Source organism: Amblyomma mixtum, chromosome 2 (assembly GCF_055824585.1).
Source record: "Amblyomma mixtum isolate Tamu chromosome 2, ASM5582458v1, whole genome shotgun sequence".
Lineage (NCBI taxonomy): Eukaryota > Metazoa > Arthropoda > Arachnida > Ixodida > Ixodidae > Amblyomma > Amblyomma mixtum.
Window position 1 is genome coordinate 284,423,963 of NC_143013.1, and position 26,379 is coordinate 284,450,341.

At 48.1% G+C, this 26,379-nt stretch overlaps 1 protein-coding gene across 1 annotated transcript in view; it reads right to left on the reverse strand.

Annotated features, from left to right (window-relative positions):
- Positions 1-26,379, reverse strand: part of LOC149364310 (phospholipid-transporting ATPase ABCA3-like) — a 96,213-nt gene that overhangs the window by 48,154 nt on the left and 21,680 nt on the right. Inside the window, exons 10-16 of the mRNA XM_089574252.1 lie at positions 24,981-25,103; positions 23,692-23,809; positions 19,595-19,749; positions 13,534-13,689; positions 12,495-12,705; positions 1,745-1,997; positions 1,027-1,079 (exon numbers count right to left, since the gene is read on the reverse strand). Coding sequence (XP_089430378.1) covers positions 1,027-1,079; positions 1,745-1,997; positions 12,495-12,705; positions 13,534-13,689; positions 19,595-19,749; positions 23,692-23,809; positions 24,981-25,103 — 1,069 coding nt within the window. The remainder of the gene's footprint in view (positions 1-1,026; positions 1,080-1,744; positions 1,998-12,494; positions 12,706-13,533; positions 13,690-19,594; positions 19,750-23,691; positions 23,810-24,980; positions 25,104-26,379) is intronic.

A 26,379-nucleotide genomic window follows, 5' to 3' on the forward strand; every position in this document is an offset into this window, starting at 1 on the left:
TCATATGTTGCGAAGTTTAACTAAATGCGAATTTCGCAGCGTTAGCTGTCCCTAGCTCCTGACGTTGGCGGCGCCGTCCGTATAGCCCTCCAGGCCCGAAAGGTGCCTCTTCCAGAGCACCCCCTGGTGAATGGACCTCAGGGAACTCGCCGGTAAAAATTGATATCCCACATACAATCTCAGCCCCTCCCGCATTCAATGTGAATGCTCTAATCCTGCGCTTCAGTGGCCTAGTGGTCACCGTTTCCGCTGTTCTTAGCTGTTTCCTCAGTTTCGGGCTATTGGCGTTGGCGTCGGCGCAATAATGTTCCATACCTAAACGAAAATTCCCTAAAATGTACCCAAAATTCCCTATTTAACGCCCGTTTTCTCTGCAGAAGCTTGAAAGGTCCGTCAGTTTGGAGAAAAGCGAGACAATTTCGCTGCCTGAAATTCTCCGAAACTACATAAAAATTGCCCTTTTCCATGATTGCGCCCATCAGATTAGCATAAAAAATAAATTTTCCGAATCCAAAACCACTGCGCCCTCAAGCCCACTGACGGGCGCCCACGGTTAAAAATGCGCTCCCGAATACGAGGCAGAAGGCCTAGTCGTGTGATTTTTACAGTAAGAACAGCTTCTGGAAGGAAACCGTGAACCGCCGTGTGACTTAAGCCTGTTCGAGCTTTGAGTGGGACAGCACTGCTGCTGTATCCCCCACGGGAATCTGAGCATCAGGTTGCTCTTCCCGAGCAACCTCTCGCGACCAGTCAGTAATGTAACTTCCACCTGCCACGGTAAGCAGGTTGTAATGACGTCACAGGGTCACGTGACCTAGGTTGCCCACCTAAGTTGCTCCTCTGGGGATTTTTCGCGCAATTTTCGCTCACGGTCAACGCCCCCTCCCTTTTCACGGGCTCCTCAAAGCTGTCGCGTTAAAATGAATGCTTTATTCAAAGCACTCTTCAAATGTATAGGAGCGAAACTTTACGCTAGGCATGAGGATGAGTTCTTTCCGCAGGCAGCGCGGTCTGGTAGTTTCTTACCCTCTCGTTCGCTGGAAATTTTAGACTCCATAATCTCCGGTTCAGTGGACATCCTGCAAGATAAGAACAAATACTTTCCAGTGCTCTGAAAGAAACGACTGACACTTCAGAAGGAAAAGAAAACGAATTTAAACACCCAAAAAGGACTGCACACTTTGTGAAACTTATTTATGTGGTCGGTAGGCGCCCCTTTATGAACTGACTGTCTCAAGGTTCTACAAGTAGTCAGAGAGACGTTAATCTATCACGTCACTTACTCTAAGCGTGCTGTTTGACGTAACCTCTGATCGTATATGGTACCATGGGTAAATAGTTAAGTCGAAATGTACCGCGAAGACCTGTATTTATAGTTGTCTCCTTTTATCAATGTTCCAAACAGGGCTGTCATATTGCGTGAAACTATTTCGAGGTCATTTTTTCCCGAATTCTCCTAAGCATCTTTTCACTGCTAGGTACAAGAAAGATGGTTAAAATCCGTGCGACGAAGCCCACGCATTTTACTGTCTGGTCTCGACAATCCGGTCTGGTTTGTCTGGTCAGTCAAGTCGTATTTTGTCTGCCTGGTCTGCTGTGTCCGTCTGTCCGGCCATGCCGTACCGTACCGTACCGTACCGTACCGTACCGTATACCGTTCGGCACCATGCTGTGCCGTTCCCCACCCCACCGTGTCTTTGCGCACTTGTCGAAAAGCGAGATCTGAAAAAAGCCATCGTCGTACTTTATGAAGACGTCCTCTAGCGTAGTAAAGGTGACGCCCATGCCCTCTACTTCATTCTCCTTGCACAGGTCCTCCAGCCGACCAAACATGTCGGTGAAGCCGCGCGTGTCTTGGGTGCCCAGTGAGAAGATTAGGTTGCGCCGTGTTCGCGACACCCGGGCCTGCGCCGTCCGCTCGCGCACGATGGACAGCAGGTCCTCCTCCATGGCGAGCACCTTCTCGGTGTTCGGGAACCGGATCTCGTAGCCAGTTCCTGCGTGTCGAGGAACGACGCGTCATTTCCCCTTGGTCGTAGCAATAACTTTATTGTAGACATTGAACAAACTATTAGGGTCGTCAGTCATTCAATGGATCAGCAATTTCTTGAACTTGTACACTGAAAACTGGTGCACCGTGCAATAAAGAGCAAAACGCTCAGGCAGCGCTTGAGTATCGAGCGTTAACAATATCGAACAAATATTGCGTCATTAGCCATGCTCGCTATACCAGGTACAAATTTTTCGTTATATCCGGATGTCTACTTTTTTTATACCAACCTATACAGCGCAAGACGAAAATCGCTTGACACGGACATCTACATCAACAAGTGTGGCCGTAGTGGACGCTTGAAGTTTCGAGACGTCCCGGTTTGGGGAACCAAAGGTCGTCGGTGCGAATCTCTATGATATGCTAAGCTTTGATTCGACTAGTAATATTATGCTCCATAAAGAGTTGAATCGTTTGGTACACTCCGAACATGCTACGCCAATTAGGGGGTCCACAATCTGTGTACCAATGCTACTGCCCACTGATCCCACTCGGATGTCCTTGTTTTCATAATAAAGCGACCTTGAGAAACGCGAACATTTGCGCTAACGCTCTAAAACCAATGATGCGGTGCACTCTTGAGCAGCTGGTTGGTTATTCTAAAGACCTTCTACGAAGCAAAAGTAGCGAAATGCTTCGAACTTTCAGACATTTCTCCTCTGCTAGCGCTCAGCCGGATAATAAGGCCTCTCATTGGCTGAAGTGCCGTGGTCACGTGCTAGCGCGCGCTTTTTGGCTCCACAGCAGACGCGGGCACCATTGTCGGGGGTATTGATTGATTGATTACAAACATCTTTATTTGTTCAATATTCTCAGAACATGTGGGTGGGCCGCCTAGTCCGGTAGTCCACTGGCTGCTGCTGCTGCGCTGGCCCTCCCCACCAGCCAGTGCTGACGGTCAGGATCATCGCTGAGCAGAATAGCCTCGCACTGCTCCTCCGAGGGGTTGGGAATGGGGTCAACTAAGGGATTAAATTGGCATGCCCACACCATATGGTAGAGGTTAGCTACCGCTCCACAATGTGGACACTGCGGAGAGTATAGTGTAGGGTACCACTGGTGTAATTTAGCTGGTGTTGGGTATGTGTTGGTTTGTAGTCTCCTAAGGGTGTTCTCTTCTAACTTGTTGAGGGATTTGTGTGGTGTTGGGTACTCCTTTCTGGCTGTTCTGTATGGCGCAAGATTGTCAGCATACACTGCTAAACCTATTAGGTCGCGGCCCCCATCATGGTCATCAGGGGGAGACGCCCGGTATAGAAGAGCTCGGGCATGCCTGTGGGCGGCTTCGTTTCCTCCTGGTAGTTCCAGGTGACCGGGGAACCAGATGACTGAGACTTGGTTGGGTGGATGCTTAGTCAGCAATGACAACCCTGACTTGTGAATTAATCCGTTATTGAAGTTGCGGCAGGCGTTCTGGGAATCAGTGAGCACAACGGCGTTGGGGTTAGATGCTACAGCTAATGCAATAGCTGCCTCCTCTGCGTGAGTGGGGTTAGATGTTTTCACCGAGGCGCAGTTCACCATCGACCCTGAAGGCGTTGATACCACAATAGTCATGACTCCATTCTTTTGTCCTGCGGCGTCCACGTAAAGGGTGTTAATTTGCTTGTCCCATTTCTTCTGCAGGGCTTCACCTCTTGCTTTCCTCCTCTCGATGTTATATGCGGGATGCATATTCCGCGGAATGGGGTGCACGTTGATGCGTCTTCTCACATCGCGTGGGACTTCTTCCCTTTGGTCAATTGTATAGGGCTGATTAACATGGATTTTTTTCGAGCAGTTCTCTGCCGGGTTTTGTAAATGCGAGCCTATTCAGTTGTGAGAGCCATTGTGCTTCCCACATCTCTTTGAGGGTATTATGTACTCCTAGAGCCATGAGCTTTGCCGTTGGCGTGGAGTTCGGTAGCCCCAGTGCCGTCTTGTAGGCTTTCCTGATGAGTACCTCCAACTTTTCAATTTCCGACCTGGAGAGGTTAAGGAATGCCGTCCCGTACATTATCCGAGAGATCACGAAAGCTTGCACTAAGCGGATGGTGTCCCTTTCCTTCATGCCATGGTGTTTATTTCGGATACGATGTATCATCCGGAGGATTTGCTCGGTGGATGTTGTAAGCTTCTTCATAGTGGTGGTGTTCTGTCGCCCCTGCGGGATATACTGCCCTAGGATCTTGATCTCCGTGGGTTTCTGTACTGGGTGGTTATCTATATACAGCGAGATGTTCTGCGCAAGGAGTGTCCTCGGGTTTTTCAGGATTAGCAACTCGGACTTTTCCGGCGCACACTGGAGGCCTCTCTCCCTGGCGTAACGGTCCACCGTGTCAGCTGCTGCTTGAAGACGCTCCTCGATCTCGTCGTCACTCCCCGAGTTGCACCAGACAGTGATATCATCCGCATACAATGTGTGTTTGATGCCGGGGATTTCGGAAAGAAGGCCTGGTAGATCTTTCATAGCCAAATTGAGCAAGAGGGGTGATAGTACCGCCCCTTGCGGAGTTCCCCTCGGGCCTAGAGTGATGGGATCTGATTTCATTCCATCGAAGTTTATAGTTGCTTGCCTGGCTGATAAGAAGTTTTTGATGTAGTTGTAGGTTCTTGCGCCACAGTTGGTATCGGCGAGGCTTTGCAGGATGTTTTTATGTAGAACGTTATCGAACGCTCCTTTCAAATCAAGTGCCAGGATGGCCCTTGTCTGTGACTTGGGAGGTGTCTCAAGGAGGTCTTTGTACAGGTACAAGAGGGCGTCCTGTGTCGATAGGTGAGGGCGAAAGCCGAATTGAGTATTAGGTAGGAGGTTGTTTTCTTCTAAGTATCTACTCAGTCTCGTGTTGATGACCCTCTCTATGAGCTTCCCCAAACACGAGGTCAGCGATATCGGCCTTAGATTATCCAGTTTAAGGGGTTTGTTCGGCTTCGGAATGAACCGAACCTCGGCTGTCTTCCAGGATATTGGTAACGTTCCTGTAGCCCAATGTTGTTCGTTGAAGCATTCTACCGGCGAGGTGATGGTGTCATCGCTGAGGTTAAATAAGAGCTTCGCTGTGATTTGATCTGGACCTGGAGCTGCATTTTTTCTCATAGCCGCGATTTCTGCTTTGGTTTCTTCTTTCGTGAGTGGGATGTCCGGCTTGGGATTTGGCAGCCCAGAATACTCCGGCTGTTCGACGACTTGGTCCGTGCACAGATACCTGGTCTTGAGCTTTTCCATCAACTCTGTGTCCGTACCCAGGGTGGTATGTACGATCTTCGTGAGCCTGTCTTTAGTGGTCGACTTGCTGCTGCTGGGGTCGATTAGGACACGTAGGAGCTTCCAAGTCTTTGACACACCTAGCTTCCCCTGAATACTATCGCAGAGCGAATTCCAGTTCTGTCTGGTTAAGGATATGGCATAGGATTCTGCCGTTTTGTTTATCTCCTCTATTTTTTTTTCATGAGTTTGCGGTTAAGCCGTTGTCTGCGCCATCTCTTTGTCAATGAGTGCCTCGCTTCCCATAAATGTAGAAGGTGCGGATCGACCGCTGGGCAATCTTCTGTCGTGCAGTTCTCTTTCGTAAAGGCTTTCAAAGTATGCACCTCATCTTTAACCTATTCCTCTAGGTCGGTAATAGGGTTTGCAGTAGATGCCTGGGCCTTTCTTCACCTGTCACAGTTCGTAACTCTTGCGATACTTATTTGTCGGGGGTAGAAATCGCGCTTCGTTTCCTTTTAGTGCAACAGTTTTGGCAGGAGCGTTTCCCCAGCTTTGTCGGGGGTAGAAATCGCGCTTCGTTTCCTTTTAGTGCAACAGTTTTGGCAGGAGCGTTTCCCCAGCTTTGTCGGGGGTAGAAATCGCGCTTCGTTTCCTTTTAGTGCAACAGTTTTGGCAGGAGCGTTTCCCCAGCTTTAATGGTGTCTACACGCTGCGGCGACGCCAAGCTTTTGTTGTGATTGCGGGTGCAACAACCGAGGAGGCAGTGGGAAATGTTTTTCGTCATTCCATCCGCAAAAAAGCAATGCGGCTCGCCGAAAGGTTTTACTGCATAGGATCGGCCAGGAAAGCATTGCTAATGAGCTGGGTCCCCGTCTTTACGATGCGAGTGCCGCTCTTCAGTTGTCAGTCGCGTTTTTTTTTTCGGAGGACTTGGTGCGAAGCGCGAGCGCCTGCAGTCTTTCTCCGCAGTTAATGCCGTTTGGTGTGGTTGTAGATGGATTTGTTCGCTCGCGGGCAACGGAAGCCTTGCTTTTCGTTGCCTTAGCCCCGCCGTTCACGCTGCTGGCTCCTCTAGGCTCTGCAGGCGTAGCTTTGATGTAGCGCGCGTTACGAGGCGTATCCGTGGTTGAAGTCACACTCGATCGCGGGCTCGACTCAAAACTTGCGCTTCTTGTTGTTTGAACTCTGCTGTTTACGCTGCTCGCGGCGCAGGTCTAGCTTTCATGTTGCGCGCATCGCTGGACGTATTTGTTTTGTTGCAGTTGGACTCCTTCGCTCACGAACTCGATACCAAAGGGGCGGCTCTCGCTGTTGAAGCGCTCTAACCTCAACGTAACCCCCATCCCCAAGAACACGCACCCTGTACGAGACAGGAAACGCAGTGTAGCAAGGGCTCGGGCCCTCCACAAACAGTATAGCGAGGACCATGAGGTGGTCTTTGTGGACGCAGCGGAATATACGACAGGCTCCCGTATGGCCATGGCGGTAGCCGACAATAATGCAAAGCTTCTAACCTCCAGCTCAATCATTACCAATTCGACCACAGAGGCAGAAGAGGCAGCCATCGCGCTTGCTCTCATTTCTACATCTGCCACAAAAATTCCCTGATTCCAAATCTACCATTTTAAATTATGCCAAGGGCTGCATATCCAGCACCGCTGCTCGTTTACTACGTTTCTGGCAGCCCCGGCGCCTCATAACTCTTATCTGGACGCCAGCACATGCTGGCCTCCCTGACAAAGAGGAGGCTCATTACCTAGCCCGAGGTCTCACATTCCGGGCAGGAGTCGAGCCCCCTCTACGAGCCTCGGAGCGCCTGCTCTCCTTCCGTGATATTCTCTCGTACTACCGAGACAAACGAAGGGAATACGCACCCCCAGCTCCATCCCTCACCACAGCGCAGGCTGCACAATGGCGACAACTACAAACCCGGACTGCTCCATACCCAATACTGCTGCATGTCCGATACCCAGACCAATTCCCTTCATCATGCAACTTTGCGGCAAACCAGGAGACTTCTTACACACCCTCCTCACATGCCCTACCTTCCCTCATCCCTCATCACCAACCGCGGCGGAGTCTTACTGGGAGTCTCTTCTGACCAGCTGGTCTGCTCAAGACCAGCGCCGGATCATCTCCAGCGCTCACAGAAGGATTGCGCTCCAGGGGCTATCCTTCGCGTTTTCAGGGTGCCTCCTCACATTGAGGGGGCATCCAAGTGCCATGTAGGGGGCTTGGCCCCCACGATTTATATCACTGGTAAACGTTTTCACCACCACCACCCCGCTGTTCATGCTGCTCGTGGTGCAGGGCTAGCATTCATGCTGCCTGCACTGCTGATCGTATTTGTTCTGGCAGGGTTCATACAAAAATCGGTCGTTACTGTACTCAGGCATAGTAACCGAACTATCGCTTGAATACTCGATATCTGCGAGTATAATACTTGAGAATGCATGCGAGGAACTCCGTCAAACATAGTTGCATACATTTTTGTGTGTTTTCAATTTTCGCGTGAAGCAACTTCCTAAACGAACAACGTTTTGCTTCGAACAGGGCTGAGTGAATTCGAGTTTGTTTTTCAGCTCGAATTTTTTTCGCGCTGCTTCGACCGAAAACGATTAATGAACTGTGGCAGTCCAGACTGCTGCGCATTATGCATGGCAATTGCACGATTGATGACAGTGTCCCCTTATAAGCCAATATTGCGCATGCTGACCCAAGATGACAATCACATAAACAAACAACATTCTAGTGAGTCGTGCAGCGCTGTAGCTGCCCGCGATGCAGCGGCTAAAAGCCTTTTTTGGTTGCTGTTCCTCAACCCAAACAATTAACCCTACATCGAACTTATTCTCTTCACAACCGTGTTACAGTGCGCAACTAGGGCATCGTATTCACCTAGGTGTTTACAAACAAACACTAAGGGTCTACCGTCAGTCGGTTCCTTTTAACGTTAGCCTGCGAGGTGTCCGAGATATACAGTAACTCCAAAATAATCTCTAAGCTTTCCTGCACTAAAAAAAATTAAAACTGAGATGAGTAGGCGCCTACGCAGAGCCGATTGCACGAGCAAACGCGCTTTTGAGAGAAGAATATATTATGGCAGCATTACACCACCATGCATTCATATAAAGCCTAGGCCGCACGTCTAGTCGTATGTCGTACCACTTCCTATTGGCGGAGTTCATTTTTGATTAAGATTGGGCAAAAGACGCCGGTCGAAAAACGTTCCGAGGTTGTTCACTGCTGTGCCGCGAGCTCGCTCTCGCATGCTATTTACACCGTGTGCACCGCAATCAAAGCGATCGCAGTACAAAAAGTTCCGATAAAACAGTGCAACATATGTCGGGGCGGTTGTTTGAGTATTCCTATATTTTTTTAATCTCCCATACCATGAACTCAATGCGGCTGAATCGAAGGCAGAAAATGCAAACGATTGATTCGAGCGCGCGGTCTACTGCGCGCTGTTGCGACTCGAGGTAGCAGAATCCCACCGCTGCCACCAGTTGTTGTGGCGCACAGGAAAGCTCGAACCCGGGCTCCATGTGGTAGCGAGTTGAGTCGTCGGGCTGAGGAAAGTCTGAAGCTTCGAAGTTGGAGATTACAAAAACAAGCAGATTTAATGGCAAGAAACTAAGACACTTATTTACAAAAAAGAAGAACAAGGAATCAAAATTTAAGAGTTCATGACGTCGAATGACTGGATGAGCCTTTTACCCAGGGCCCAGAGCCAATGGATGAACCTATTACTGAAGGTCCAGAGCGTCCGTGCTCACTTTGGTCGCAGGTTATATAGCCCAAGGCTCCGCCCTTTCACCAGGCGACAATTCATCGCGACACAAAAGATCGGCGCTAGCACAGCCATCGAAGACCTGTTGAGCCCTTTCACTAGGCGGTAATTCATCGTGACACAAAAGATCGCCACCACATGTCACTGCCAACTAAGACACCTGTTGAGAGCCCGCACGTGGGAACTGGCGAGGAAGATGCCAAGTCCGCATCACTAAGCATTGTGTCGGCCGCTCGCGTCCATCGAACACAGGTGTGGCCTGTTGACGTCGTAGACGCAGCTGGCTAAGACACCTGTTGAGAGCCCGCACGTGGGAACTGGCGAGGAAGATGCTAAGCCCGCATCACTATAGCATTGTGTCGGCCGCTCGCGTCCATCGAACACAGGTGCGGTCTGTTGATGTCGTAGACGCAGCTGGGCCGGCTTCCTCTGATTCGTTCCGGGCTTCTTTCAGTCGAGGGGCAACCTATCTTCCCCGGTCGTCGGTCCTTCTAGAACCTTCTAGAAGGTCGTTGGCACCGAGCCTTGGGGTCATCTTGGGGTCAAACGTCTCGTCGAAATGGCCGCTACTGTTGAATCCACCTCCGTTTCATCTCGGGTCTCAAGATGGGTCGTAACAGCGCCTAAACGCGAGCGTTGAGAAACAACACTCTGAGGATATTCTCGGCCGCGCACGACACCTCCAGCGCTTGCACCGAATCAGATCGATCGCAGTACAAAAAGTTTCGATAAATGAGTCCAACGCTGCTGGGGACAGTTATTTGAGTAACGAATTTTGTAATCTCCCATGCCATGATCTCATTCGCGCGAAGCCAAGGCAGAAAACGCACGCGCGGTCTACTGCGCGTCAAATGGCGAGCGTTGAGAGCGTCTGCTAGCTTCACCCGGCCTAGGTGCCGCCACCGTCGGCGCCCGGGAGGAGCCGAGAGAAGGAGCGCCGGCATAGGAGGAGGAGGGACGAGATGTCGTTACTTTTAGTTTATTGAATGGCTTTAGGTTACTCAGCCTAAAATGACGCCAGAGTGAAAAGGCCCCTTCGCAAAAAGTGGGGCCACCTGCGCACTCCCCCTGTTGATAAGAAGAGTTGGAGGATGGTTCTATTTACTTCATGATTGAACTTGAACATATTGAAGACACGGATGGACGAAGTAGACAACGCGGGCGCCTCTGATGCAGCAGAGTGATGCGGCCAAAACGGAAGTTTTGGGGGGCAATCCATTGAGTAGAAACAGCGCGAACTAGGACAAAGGATGACATACAAGGACGAGCGCTTACTTTTCCAGTCTCAATTCGCGCTGTTTCTTTCTACTCAGTGATACGAACACCTGTGACCTACATTTCTCGCAAAATACTTCCGTACTTGATCTCACTGACTGTATATAAAGGGCTCTCCTTTCGAGCATCAGGAAGAAAGTGATGTACCTCACTAAAGGCTTTCAATATAAGTACCATTCAACACTTGCGTTTACGAGTATGAGAAGAGGCTGTCTCCTAAATGTCGCTGTTACGGCGTAAGCCTTACAGCTCTGTCGCTAAGACGTTTCTGCGCCCATTGAGGGCATTAATAACGTTTCCGAGTATCTCTTTAAATAAAGCGACCTTCCGAGGAACGCGATTTGCAGAAACGACCGGTGGTCGGGCTCAAGGAAAACGCTCTCCCTGCTTCCCCGTAAATCTTAACGAAATACTTTATATTGCATTGCCATAACGCTTTTGAATGGTCAACCTGAGCATAAGTGAAACTACACTAGGCTAGTTACACTGGTTAGTTTGGATCCCTGGGATTCGCGAAATTTACGCAGGAAGGGGCCCATTCGTCCGAGCTGGGTTGAAGAGGTAGGACGTCCAGGTCCCGACTGCAAGTTCCGCGGTTCAAGTCCCCTTTCTGCTGCAGTTTTTTTATTTTACATTTCGCAGTAGGAGTATATATACATATGTACACAACTGCGGAAGGGTCTGTAATGCAAAAGGAAGGCGACAAGGGGCAACCGTTTACTCCGTCTAAAGGCGTACCGAGCACTCCTTCATTTCCCTGAGTGTAGCCAGAGTGCAGGTACGGAACAGACGAAGATAATGGCTCCTTATCAGCTCTGCGCTGTTTTCTCGCGATCAAGCCTGTGCACCAACCAACTCTCATAACAACAGTTCTTAGACCAACATCTTGTGTGCTCACGTCGAACAAACATGTGGATTATTTGCACCCTAAAGGTGGAAGCTGCTGTAGAAGCAAGCGACTACAATGCGAAGGCAAAACAATTGGAGAAGACATTAAGCTTAAGCGTATGACGCGTTACAACCTCCTTGTGAGCTGCCATGTTTACCACCTGCCACGACTAGCAGGTGGCAAAAGTCGGAGCTGGTTTTGCCTTGTACCAACCTGTTACACCGCCGGCTATTCGTCCCCATGGGGCTCTCATGATATCCCATAAAGATAGAAACAAACACGATGAAATACCGGCGAGAGAATGGCACGGCTTTTGCGACTCTAGCGCACACAATACCAGCAGCGAACGTAGTTACACCATATGAGGACAGCCTGCTTATGGACTCGTAACACACTTAACGATGTACCACGAATGGCATTCTGAGAACTGCCTCGCAATAAACCCAAGCGCTCTTTCAGACATAAAATGGCGACCCAGAGCGGGATCGTTTTCGTTCATCCGATACATGTTTACGCGTTGCACGCAACTCCACATCCACTTCCTTGTTATGTGCTGGACTGTTCTGCGAAGTTTGTTCCACGATGGTTGAAAGCAGAAGCGGGGAGCTAGGCTCTAGGTACCACCTGTGAAAGACATTTAATAATAAGGGAGTTTACTCACTGCCATCTAACCAAGCTCAGCCATACGAACTTCGTAGTTAAAGAAAAACTCGTCCTGGTCCGGAGATTAGAACCCGGGACCACCGCTTCACCGGAGCAGTCGCTCTGCCAACTGAGCTAACCGGGACTTTTTTTTTTTGTCTTTATTGCCTGTTTTCAAACTGAGCTAACCGGGAGGGCGCGCTTATGGTGAGGCGACGGTCTATTGATCAGTAACTCTAAGTGGGAACAGTGTTGGTTTACTCCACCTTGGGGGATTCCCCTGAACTTTTTACTGCCGCGGTGGCTCAGTGGTTATGGTGCTCGGCTGCTGACCCGAAAGACACGGGTTCGATTTCAGCCGCGTTGGTGGCGTGCGGCTGGTGGTCGCATTTCGATGAAGTCGAAATGCTAGAGGCCCGTGTGCTGTGCGATGTCAGTGCATTTTAAATATACCCAGGTGGTCAAAGTTATCCGCAGTCCTACAGTGCGGCGTCCCTCATAGCCCGAGTCGCTTTGGGACATTAAAGACCATAAACCATTGAATGTCCATTTAATGTTAAAGAGCACCGTGAATTCAACGGAACGCGTCTGGTGATCAGTGAAGATGGTAGCAATGTACTATGTGCGGAGGACAAAGCGCTGAGGAAAGCAAGACACCCACCGTGCGCCTGCTTGAGGGATGTGGGCGTCCCGCAGCAGCTTATGCGACCGTGGCACAAGATGGCCACCCTGTCACCCAACACGTCCGCTTCCTCGGTCAGCGTTGTGGTCATCACGATGCCGCAGTTGGCGCGGAGGCGTTCCAGGAGCGTCCACACTTCCCGGCGCGATACCTCATCCAACATGCCCGTCGGCTCGTCTAAGCACAGCACCTGGACGTCCCGAATGTACAGGGTGTTCCCTATTTATCTGTTCGAGCTGTAAAAAATTCTGCTGTCCAAGCCATCGGTCTTTCTGCTCAAGCGTAGACCACATGGTAGCTTATAATAATCTGCGTTTTTCGATAAGTAATTTAACATCGAAACTTGCATGGGTTGCCCTGAATCGATAAAAAACTGGAGTCGTCTAAGCGCAGAATTTTCATCGGGGAGAGCGGGATAGCAGGTTTGAGAGAATGCGCCACCTGGCGAACTGCGCGGCAACAAATATCCCTGTTCGGAGCTGGGGTAGGTCTCGCAGTACCCCAGATGGCGCAGCCTGTTAAATCTTCTGCTCCGCTCGGCTAGGCGAAAATTCTCCAAGCAGACGACTGCAGTTTTTCGCCGATTGCTAACAATTCAGAACAAGTTCCGATGTTTAAATTATAGCAAAACGCAGACTATCATAAGATGTCCTATAGTCTGTGCTTGAGCCCAAACATACAAGTAGTTTGCGCAGGAGAATATCTTACAACCCACACAGATAAGTACGGAACACCCTGCATAGTCACCACCAGGTGCACATTTCAACATGGCAGCGTTACAGCGCATGTTTGGCGGCAGCCCCTTGATAGTGAGAATGAAATTCTCATTAGTCGATGATATACAGGGCCGTGACGTCACACGGAATTGAAATTGACTAAAGCATCAAATAAATTTCGATTACAGGATCGCAACGGGACTGAAATGTGATTATAGCCACCTTTACATGAATGCGACAGAAGTCCACTCGAGTCGACTGTGCTGACAGCGAGGTCCATTCGGAAAGAGCCACGCACTTACCTTCGGCCTGCCGAGCAGTGCGATGGCCAGGTGAAGTCTCTGCTTGGCACCCTCTGCGAGGAGGTGGGGGTACGAGCTCAGATTCTCGTTGAACTCGGTCTCTTGCAGGACCTCCATGGCTCTAAACTTTATGTACTTCAATGGGACCCCTTTGATCTAGGAAGAAAAGGCAGCCGAACAGCAGAGGTCAAAGGTCAGCCGGTGTCGATTTGATTCCGATTAGATCACGGCAATGGCTGCGAAATCATGCTCATGGAGGTTGACCTAAGTTATAGCGCTTACATATTCGGCTTCGCAGTGTGTTTCGACAACAAAGAGGCGGCGTTTCGTGAACGTGGCCCAAACGTTCAGTATTTTAATTGTTTGGGTCTCACAACCATTGAAGAAATCCGCGGCGTTCTATACAGTGTGCAGGTAAACAATACCATTCAGTACCAACTCCGTCACTTGTTTATTGCCCACAAAGCGAGCACAGTCGCCGGTTTACGACTAGATTTATCCGGGGAAAGAGTATATCGCGTTGCACTGGCGCACGTGCTAGAGGTTGCTGCTGTCGTCTGCTGCAACGGGCAGGTCGGCCCCCGCGAACTCTGATCCGCACTTGTCACTGGTGCAGAGTTGCATGCTCAAAGGTTACCTTGTTCACCTGCATCCTTTTACTAAACTAATTCCCTTCACCCTTGGCATTTTTTCCTTCATGCTTTACCAACGCGATAGCATCAGAATTGTTGTCGCATCAAAACGCCGCCGATGTCCAGTTCCATGAAAATCGCCGATTGGTCGAGATTAGTCACGCGACTTTGTGACGTCATCACAACCTGCCCAACGGGTTGTGAGCAACCTAGTTTCTAGACAACCACCTAGATAGACATTCGAAACAACAAGTAAAAAAAAAAGTGATGTACAAAACATCGGCACCATCACCAAATAGCTGATACCTGATGCTACAGCTGGCAGCCTGAATATGGTGGTCGATATACCGAGAATTGCAAAGAAACAGACGTAAACACACAACACACACACACACAAGTTGCAACAGAAGCTGCGAGAAATGTAACTGAAATCTAATGCTGCAGCATTACACTCTTTGACGCGACTTATGTGTCCCCACAGTGTTTTTCTACACTCTCTGACGCGACTTATGCGCCCCACAGTGTTTTTCTACACTCTTTGACGCGACTTATGCGTCCCCACAGTGTTTTTCTGCGCTGTTACTGCGGAACTGTCACGCACTGTCCAGTGTCTCTGAAGTTCGTTAGTGACTGCGACATGGCAACTAGCGTGGAAAACACAAGGACAGCGACAAAAGGAACCGACGAAAGACGCGGGTTCGATCCCGGCCGCGGCGGCTAGAATTTCTTTGGAGGAGAAATTCTAGAGGCCCGTGTACTGTGCGATGTCAGTGCACGTTAAAGAACCCCAGGTGGTCGAAATTTCCGGAGCCCTTCACTACGGCGTCTCTCATAGCCTTAGCCGCTTTGGGACGTTAAACCCCATAAAACCAAACCAAAAGGAACCGACGGGACAGCACGCTAGACTTCAGCTGACGTTTTAATGCACACATAACAGATTTTTACACTTGTATTCGGCGCATGCTCAGGAGACTGTACCCCCGCCCCCTTCTCTTTATCACGAAGCAGGTTGTCATAACAAAGAGTAAACATTTAAACCAAATTGATGCGCAAGTTTTTTGACATATAGATTATCTCTCTTTTCGTGAGGGCTACTGAGGGTGTGCTCACGCACTTGTCCCCTGCCTTATCAATGCAAAATGCTTCAAATATCTCCCGATCACCCTGCCTATGAAGCCGCCTCAGCACTCTCGTATGGCTAAAGAGTGGAACGCATTTTTCTTCATTACTGCCTGTTGTTTTTACTTTGCATTTGCGGCGATGTGCGGCCAAATGGCCCCCCGCCATCAGAGCTGCGACTGTAGTCCGGTGTTTTCGTAGCCTTTCATTCAGGCACTGGCCTGTTTGTCCAATATAACACTTACCACAGGTCAGTGGGATAAGATACACCACACCGATGGTGCAGTTCACAAACCGCGTGGCGTGTTTTGTTGCGCAGGTTTTTGCCTGGTAAGCATTGTTCATCAAAGTCCTGTCAAACACAGCTATTTGAGCTCTTAGCAGATCTTCATGAATCGGTACACGAATTAATATATACTGATGCCATATTTATAGATTTTTCAAAAGCTTTCGATCGCGTTCCCCACATAAGACTAATGAAGAAAATAAACAACCTACAACTGCATCGCGATATCATCCGTTGGATCGGAGAATTCCTAAGTAATCGCTCCCAAAGCGTCAAAATTAAAGAGTATTCATCGAGAAGTTCACGAGTCATATCGGGAGTCCCACAGGGATCCGTTTTAGGGCCATTACTATTTTTAATTTACATTAATGACATAGCATCTAACATATCATCTAACGTGCGACTGTTCGCTGACGACTGCGTGATCTATAGAAGGATAGTCACCCCCCTTGATGCAGTTATTCTACAGACCGACTTAGTGCGCCTAAATGAATGGTGCCAGCTATGGCAGATGGAAATTAATATAAAAAAAACAAAGTTGATGACCTTTTCCACGCGCACTAATATACCTTCTAATGTCTACACAATTAATGAGAATACAGTTGAAAGAACGGATTGTTTTAAGTACCTAGGTGTTTATCTCAGTGCTGATTTAAGCTGGAACACCCACATAAATCACATCACAAACAAAGCATTTAAGAAACTGGGACTCATGAAACGTCGTCTATATCTTGCCAACCACGAGACAAAGCTTCGCGCGTATACTACACTCATAAGGTCAGCTTTAGAATACGCATCTTTAATATGGAGTCCAAGTAGCATTTCCTTAATTAACCGTCTTGAGTCTGTGCAAAATAAAGCTGTCAGGTTCATCCTATCTTCATACTCACCGTATGAAAGTGTGTCATTATTGAAGCAAACTATCAGTATTCCCGACCTTATCACTCGACGCAAGTTCTCTCGTTTATCATTTTTTCATTCCTTGTATTACGATGGCTCCCCGTTCACAGCTGATCGCATCGCCCCTGCCCATCATGTTTCATCCCGGTCTGATCATTCCCACAAAGTGCAACCCATCTTCGCACGAACACTGAAATATCAAACATCACCCTTACTATTATCCATGGCAGAGTGGAACTCGTTACCGGCTGACATAGTTTCTGAAACTGAGTTATCACATTTCCAAACAAAACTTTCATCGCACCTTGGCCTAAAAAAATCACCGTGATATTTTCAGTATTGTCGAAGCATTAAGTCTTATACGCTCAACCTATGTATCTTTCAGCGACTGCAGTGATGTGTACTTGCAATTTGTATATAGTTATTCTTTGTATTTGTTAACTACTGTGTGCCAATAATCTGTATTGTGTTGTTTTCATGCCCTCCCCCCTATGCAATGCCCACTTGGGCCTTTAGGGTATTTAAATAAATAAAAAATAAATAAATAATCTGAACGAACAAACGTAGCGTTGAAACAGGACACAGAAAGATGAGGACAGGACGGGGCTACATTGTTCACCAGCATTGTTCACCATTCGGCACATCCTAGACAGCTTTTGTGGGGCTGTCCGCGGCCTTTTTGAGGCGATGGGACAAGTTGTGCATGTAGGGCACAGGCACCATCGCCTCAAAAAGGCCGCGGGAAAGTGCGGCATCCCTGTCGTTTTGACAGCACCACAAAAGCTGTCTAGGATGTGCCGAATGGCGAACAATGCTTACCAGGCAAAAACCCGCGCAACAAAACACGCCACGCGGTTTGTGAACTGCACCATCGGTGTGGTGTATCTTATCGCACTGACCTGTGGTAAGTGTTATATTGGACAAACAGGCCAGTGCCTGAATGAAAGGCTACGAAAACACCGGACTACAGTCGCAGCTCTGATGGCGGGGGGCCATTTGGCCGCACATCGCCGCAAATGCGAAGTAAAAACAACAGGCGGTAATGAAGAAAAATGCGTTCCACTCTTTAGCCACACGAGAGTGCTGAGGCGGCTTCATAGGCAGGGTGATAGGGAGATATTTGAAGCATTCGTGTTGAGGCGGCTTCATAGGCAGGGTGATAGGGAGATATTTGAAGCATTCGTGTTGAGGCGGCTTCATAGGCAGGGTGATAGGGAGATATTTGAAGCATTTTGCATTGATAAGGTAGGGGACAAGTGCGTGAGCACACCCTCAGTAGCCCTCACGAAAAAGAGATAATCTATCTGTCAAAAAACTTGCGCGTCAATTTGGTTTAAATGTTTACTCTTTGTTATGACAACCTGCTTCGTGATAAAGAGAAGGGGGCGGGGGTACAGTCTCCTGAGCATGCGCCGAATACAAGTGTAAAAATCTGTTATGTGTGCATTAAAACGTCAGCTGAAGTCTAGCGTGCTGTCCCGTCGGTTCCTTTTGTCGCCGTCCTTGTGTTTTCCACGCTAGTTGAAATGTAGCAGTCACTAACGAATACACACCAACTAGCCCAACTGTCTTCCATGATCGTGTCTCTGAAGCTGCCAGTAGGGACCTTTTTTGTTTTGCGTGTGTACGTGGCAATTAGAGAACAAAATGGAACTATTTCTTGATACGACTAAATTTCTCATATATACCAGACGCCGACCGAATGGACAGGCTGGAACTACTAACGTATGGGTCTTCGTGCAAGCAGGAATCTGCTTTTGGCGATAATTAGATGCATGAATATAATGAATATTTAGGCGCCAGCCACAACTCACGACAGACAAAACAGCGGAGAGCAGTCGCAAAAACTAGTAGTAATGCACGCGCACCAAAAATAAGGCGGTCAAGAGCAGTCACCTTTCATATAAACATACCCAACATTCTGGAAAAAATCGTTTTTGAATGCGAAAGAGTTTCTGAACTCAATTTTTTTCATATATTCAAAGAGTTCGCTATAACAATATGTCGACACAGATGTCCCGTCGGCGGGCTTGCATTTTGTTTTTTGCGATTAACGTTTTTGCTAACGTCAAAAGCGTTTCCCATTAGTTTTCTAACGCAGTCTTAATTGCTCTACAGATCGTAAGAATGGACCATCGCCTTCAATATTTCCATAACAGTGCCTTACAGTTTTAGTTTAGTTTGGTTTATGGGGTTTAACGTCCCAAAGCAACTCAGGCTATGAGGGACGCCGTATTGAAGGGCTCCGGAAATTTCGACCACCTGGGGTTCTTTTAACGTACACTGACATCGCACAGTACACGGGCCTTTAGAATTTCGTCTTGATCGAAATTCGGCCCCCGTGGCCGGGATACCTTCCAATATTCAAAATTCTTTCCAAGAATGTTGGACTTGCACGTATTACGTGCTCCCCTTAACCTTAATCTTTCAGCAGGAAGCACGAACATGCTTTCTAGTTCCCGTTTGCAATTCTATTCAGTATTTAAAGCAGCGATCACCCGCAGAAAGGCATGAGTTCGGACGGTAATGTCCCGTTATAAAGAGGCTCAAGCGCGCAGAAAGCGACATATCCGGTGACTTGGGAGGGTAGATGTGTAGGCCAGTTGATATGACATCAGGAGGCTACATACACCACAATGGAGTGCATATTGCAACAGAGCAAAACGACGAAGGACGAAGAATAGAAAGCACAGGACAAAACACGGAAACTCAACTAAGGTTTACCACAAGGAAAACCACATTTATACAAGATTCGTAATCACACCTGATAGACAACGGACACCATCACATTGAGGTCTGTCAGGTGTGATTCCAAATCTGGTATAAATGTGTTTTTCCTTGTAGTAAACCTTAGTTGAGGTTCCGCGTTTTGTCCTGTGATTTCCTCTCTTCGCCCTCCGTCGTTTTGCGCGGTTGCAATATGCATTCCATTGTCAACCACCAACTAGCCCGCCTTCGCCTGCTATATATACACCACAGCAGACATAGGACAGAGGGACCGCCATGTCTCGTCATCTTCCTCTGTCCTGTGTCTGCTAACATATCCTGCTTTTACAAGTAACCCGCGATCCGAAAATTTAGCATCTGTCGAGAAGTAGAAAGCGAAGCTCTGGGGGGCAATTACCACAGCGTAGAGGAGCACGTGTTCCCAGACGGTCATGTCGACGCCGAATATGGCCAGCCTGGGGCAGAAGCACACCATGTAGCGAACCTCGTTGCTGGACAGCATCGTGTCGAAGCCGCACACCGTTACGCGACCAGACGTGGGCGTCAAGTCTCCTGCCGAAGAGATAACGTTGTCCTCCGAGTTATACCAGTGGTCGTATCCGAGTTGAAGTTTATTTACTCGTCAGCGAGAGAAGGTGTGGAGAGGAAAAAGCTCCAAGGAACATGACAGGCTCTCGAGCGCTGAAAAGGCAGCACTCCAACCATAAAATATATATATAAAGAAAACACAAAAGACACAGCGGAAAGGACACAGTGGTACATTAAATACGGGAACCCAAGGTTTCCTGAGAGCAGAAAAAAGTAAGTTGATAGATGACTAAGGAACACAGCGTTAAGCTTAACAGATTGTGACAAATCAGGACGTCTAAATTAATAAAGGAATGTGATAACAAAAACAAAATATATACATTTAAGAGGCAAAAAAAAATGGAAGTGTCGGACAAAGAGAAGCAAAATTCAACACTGAATTTCTCACAATAACAGGCGACCACACTCTTATGAACAAAGATAATGGAACAACGTGGATTGGCCAGAAGAGGAAATGCTCAGCCCAGCATCTGTGATATCATTCGCTATCTTTTCATATACGTGATATATTCGCTATCTTTTCATATACGTACAGCATTCGGCATCCGCTGGCGCACTGCATAGGAGTATGTTTTTATTCGAAGACGCTTATTTCGACAGCGTCTTGCAGTGCTGCCAGGGAGTCCACGGAACGCCATCGCCAGTTCAGCGCGACGCCTTGGCCGTTGGCAACAGCTTTGAACGCAACGCATTTTTGGGGAGAGGAAACCTCAGTAATTGTCTCATCTCGGTGGACACCCGAACCCCGCCGTAAGGAAAGAGAGGTGGGTGTGAGTGAAAGACGAGAGAGAGAGAGAAAGAGGTGTCGTAATGAAGGAAACGAAAATTGGATTTGAGGCAAGGAAGTTGCAGTAACTGTCTCACACATCTCCATGTACACTCGCAGCCCTGATTACAGGTCGCCGGTTCGAATTCCTGCCGCAAACGCTCTAGCTTAACTAGTAAGTTTATGCTGCTCGAAACGGTGAATGGTATTACATCATCCGGAACATTTTGCGGCGAAGGTTCGCATGACAGACTTTTTTCAGACGCGTGGTGCCGGCAACTACAACTACGACGCCGAAGGCTTTTCGACCGAATGCGCTGGCGCGTAAACGACTATGTGTGGGATACTGAAAAGAGCGCCATAGAACTACTCAGATAAGAGGTCGCGCTCATATTCACAACCACAACAATATCGCATTAACAGCTGTCGCTGAATATCACGTTGACAAGCTCCAGAGTAAGAAATATGCGGGTTGTAAGGCATCACACGCGAGCGTGGAGGCTAGCCTTCGGTCGCAATGATACAGATGAACAGTGGAAGTAGAACTTGAAACATGGCCGGGGCGCCCACGCGTGCTTTACATCATGGCGCAGGGGCGCGAATGGGCAAAACCAACTGGTTGAAGCAGCAGTGTCTTCCGTGCGTGCGACTGATGCATGCTTGCAGAGGCTCCCGGCGAACGCGGTAGCCTCATTTCCGTACCTATGAGTCTGCGTGACAAGTTTGGGATGCGACAGGACGTCCTGGTAGTCAATACACTATAGGTCAGCTAAAAATTACGAGGAACTTTAGCGGCTAAAGTGGTGAAAGGCGAAAGCCTGAGCGCTGCATTCTGCTACGCGATTGTTCCCTTCACATTCTGTTGGCGCATTAACTAACTGCCAATTAATGACGTTTAATCTTTGCCTTTAGGAGCGGAACGCGACAGCGTGTTGTAGCGCTGCCAGTGAGTCCAAGGAACGCCACCACCCGTTCGGCGCGATGCGTTGCCCTTTAAACGCAACGCTTTTTGAGGAAAGGAAATCGCTGTAATTATCTGTCATCTCGGTGGACACCTGAACCGCATTGTACAAGAAGGGAGGAAGTAGAGTGAAAGAAGAAAGAGGAAGAGGGGCCGTAACTCGTCGATATAGCCAAAATTTGTTGGGTCACAGCGCCGAGGGTGAATGCGTTTTCGACATTATAAAAAAACTCTGCCTCTCCCGTAATCGAGAGTAGAGTAAGCATTAAATGTTTACGGGCATAATGCGAAGCGCACGCGGACACGACGAGACGTAGGCCTGACAAGAATGTATATGCAGCGCGTTCGAAACTGTCCGAAGTACGTAGAGGCGAAAGCGTTTTCAGCACCATTTTGCGTATGTGACACTGGTGATGTTACCTCTGGATTACGTCACACATAATTCATGACGAAGTAATGACAAATTACTGATTAGTGTGTAATGACTGATTAATGACTAAATACTAATAAACTGCTAATTAATGGCGCTTAAGCTTCGCCTTTAGGAGTGGAACGCGACAGCATGTTGTAGCGCTGCCAGGCAGTCCGCGGAACGCCACCACCCGTTCGGCGTGATGCCTCGTCCTTTGAACGCGACGCTTTTTGAGGAAAGGAAATTACGCAGTAATTCTCTGCCATCTCGGTGGACACCCGAGCCGCACCTTACAGGAAGGTAGGAACGCCACCGCCCGTTCGGCGCGATGCCTTGCCCTTTGAACGCAACGTTTTTTGAGGACAGGAAATGGAGCAGTAATTCTCTGTCATCGCGGTGGACACCCGAACCGCACCGTACAGGAAGGGAGGAACGCCACCACCCGTTCGGCGCGATGCGTTGCCCTTTGAACGAAACGCTTTTTGAGGAAAGGAAATGGCGCAGTAATTCTCTGTCATCTCGATCGACACCCGAACCGCACCATACAGGAAGGGAGGAACACCACCACCCGTTCGGCGCGAAGCTTAGGAGGGCTTAGAGTGTCTTGTTAAATCTCGTACGGTGCCCGGATGTTCTCGTTTCAGTGCCCGGATGAGTGGAATTCAGTGCCCGGATGTTGGCTCTCGGTCTTGGCGTGACTATCACCACACTGCCGACAACGGGAGCTAAAAGCATTTCATGCTTAAATACTGTGGCATGTATGTGCTTTTTGCACGCGTTATTAGAAATCGGAAATTATAATTCCGTGCATTATCAAACGCACAGCTCGACTGATATCTTGATAAACATTGAGAAGGCACTGGCAGCAGTTATTTTTGTGACTCGTTTGGAGACCAACCGGCGCTTGCATGCCGGTCGCGTAGGAGGGCTTAGAGAGAGTCGTTAAATCTCGTTAAGTCTCGTACGGTGCCCGGATGTTCTCGTTTCAGAGCCCGGATGACTGGAATTCAGTGCCCGGATGATGGCTCTCGGTCTCGGCGTGACGTCACCACACTGCCGACAACGGGAGCTAAAAGCATTTCATGCTTAAAACTGATATGGTTATTACTTACCGTGAGATACACGCCTCTAAATAATTAAGGAGCCTAAAAGTAATAGTTAAAAAGTTCACGATTCAGTATTAGTTAACCAGCTTTCAAGGTAGCACTACTTAGCTGTATTCTGACGTACTACACCGCTGACAATGTTAAGCCGAAAAATGCACTCTTCTACCTCAAAAAACCCATTTTTTTATATTGTGTAAAGTCTTACGTGAAACACTGTAGATTGTTACGAACGCTGGCGTAAAGTGGGAAGGTGGGAACAGAGAACCCGCGCATAATGTGGCCACTCGAGTCGCCTGGTAACATTATTCTAATGTAATCCTATATTTAAACTGCGCACGCAACTGCGACAACACTCGTGGAAATTTTGATCTGCAAGCTGCATACGGTTTCGAAGTTTTATTTTTGTTATTGTTTATAGCAAACGGCTTCCATGTACGATAAAAATTATCTATCCCTTATTCGTGGGTGCTTATTCTGTCGATGTTTTCACGTGTGAAAACTTCTGGTGTCCTTTCCCACCGCGACAGAAATCTTTGGAATTTATATTTGCTCTAACAGCATTAGGAACGATCTGCTTATGGAACGAGTCCGATCCGTTTGTCGAAAAACATACTGTTTCATTGGATAGGCGGACATTTGTGGTCCCCTGCAAAAACCACACCTGAAAGAAGCCTCAGTAGCGTCGTTTTCCCTGAGCCGTCTGCAGCCAGTATAACCGTGATTTGATTGTCGAGGGCCTTGAAGTTCACTTTAGTGATGGCCTTGATCTTTGCGTATTCCTTGAGAGAGGAGAAAATAGCGATCAATGCGATAACATATGCGCATGACTCGGTGGACACTTGTTATCATCATCATCATCATCCTGACTATGCCCATTGCAGGACAAACGCCTCTCTTATATCATAATCATTTATAAACGCTCAAGGCTCCCGTAGGGACATTACATAAGGAGAACTAAGCGAAACGAAAGAAAGCGTAACAAACTGAAAGAGTCAAGTAAGGACAACCTGATAGAAAAAGAAAACAGAAATACGAGTACACTAAAACATGTTCATCGGATCGCAGTACATGAGAGCTGATAAACGGTACAGGAAAATTTTTATTGTTCGCTGAAGTAGTTGATGAGCAGCAGCCTTAATCTGGAAGAATTAGTCTCAGTGCCAGTGTGTTAGGGCAGATTATTCAAATCTTCTATCGCACTAGGAAGAAACGGCGATTTGTTGAAGGCATTAGTGGAGCTGTGCAAACGCTGTATGCTGTAGGAATTAAATAAGAGGAGAGATGATCGTACAGGAGTGCACGTAAAGATTTCAAGAAGTGCTGGAAAGTTAAACTACAATTTGTGGAAGAGACAAAGAATTGAAATTTTTCGGCGAACCGTTAATGATCTGAGGCCGAGAGATGATTTCGTGATAGTAGCATAATAGTAGCGGTGCTCCCTCTGGTCATGTTCCTGAGAACAACTACTAGATTCGCTGACGTCACAATAAATGGGGCAAGCGAACCTCGACGCCACTAGATGGGGGTGTAAATGTGGAGTGGCTCCTCCGACAACATTTAAAATCATATTACATTCCACTCAACGCCTGCGATTGGAACATCCTTGAAGGCATCTTTTTACGCTCATGAAACAAATCATATAATTTGTTTACATTCCAAATTTTGCCTCTGTACCCCTTTAACGAACGTAAACCAACCATTGTGTTCAGTACAGTTGAACCTCGTTGTAACTAAATTGAAGGAGACGGTGATTGCTTCGTTATAACCATAGTTTCGTTATAGCATGTGCTGACAGAGCTTTCAAGAGGGATCGTCATTTCTATGTTATATCCATTATTTCGCTATAAACCGTTTCGTTGTAGCGAGGTTCATCTGTATTACTCGTGCTTAGTTCTAACGAGCAAGTCTTTATTCGCACCGAGACGAGCGTTCAGATAGTTTTGCCCGTACCTTGGTGAGGTTAGTGGCCTGGATGACAACGTTCACTCCCGCGGGCAACTCTTCTTGCTCGGTCAGCTGCTGCTCCGAGCCCACTTCCACGACTTCGGGCGGCTTGAGACGCCAGAACGACATCTGGGATCCGCCAAACGCAGCGCTCAACCCATTAATCGTGCTAAGAAATTAGGGCGAAGCTTAAACTTCGCAGTGTAGACGCCGTAGCGCCTTCTCCTCCTCTTTTTATTTCTATTTTTTCTCATTACTCACTGATTACCAATCTCCATTCACCCTACCGATCACGGTCATCGATTACAATCACAATTCCCGAGCACATCATCGGTTACCAACCAGAAGTAACGATTATTGATCACCAATCACTATCTAGGTTGCACTGCACTATATACTACGCCACTACATACTTATACACCTACACACGATTCGTTTCAGTACAGTGAAGCATCATAACATTCTGCACAATTTCTGACGCCTAATTAGCATATTTGTATTTCGCTTTTTATTAGTATAACATCAGTACACATCCCAAACACGCGTTACTGTCATACACACCGCACACCGCAACGCGTTCACTATAGGTGCCCCTCTAACATGGTCGAACCAACGACCCTTCGTGGTATATGCATTGCGTGCCCCCCCCCCCCCCCCCTATTTTCTATTTTCTATTTCTTTTTGTTTTCTACTTTCTTTTAGTGATTTACTTCTGTATTCGGATTTTCCTGTATTCAGGGAATTTTTTTTTCGACTAACGGAAAACGACAGCCGACGCCGGCTTTTCAGCAGAACGAGCTCCTTACGCCATCGCGCACTAAAGTAATTGAGGCGTCTACAACGTTTGAACTGAGCTTACTCGGTTAAAAATTACCGATCCACTAGGTTGCGCTCCCCTGGTTACATAACTAGTACAACAAGACAACACGCTCTGGTGTTTTGAGTGTTCCATTTGGGCGTGCCGCTTGTGCTGCCTTGGTGCGCCAAGAAGAAGACGTCAGTGGCGGCGTCGTTTGCAGAAAAACCACTCTTAGTCTTAATCTTATTCGCACGCACTGTATGTTTGCGTGGCTTTAACTGCATGTCTCGGGCGCGCTGTCACCGAGCGAAGCTGACTGCAATCTTTGCCTCCCTGCCGCAGAAGGCGGGATACACTTGACCTTGGTAACTGTGCCCCCCCCCCCCCCCCCCCCCCCCCCCAAAAAAAAAGAATAGAAGTGCTGAAACCACGGTGTTGTGGCTGAAACGTATGCTACGGAAATCCACTCCCACCAATTTTCCCGTGAAACCCATGCATTTCATCCAAGCTATCTTCGTTTTTGTGCAGTAGTACTTCACTATCTACGGGTTTTTCAAGCTCATCTGGATAGTATGGACAACATATGTTCTTGCTCTTACCTACGCG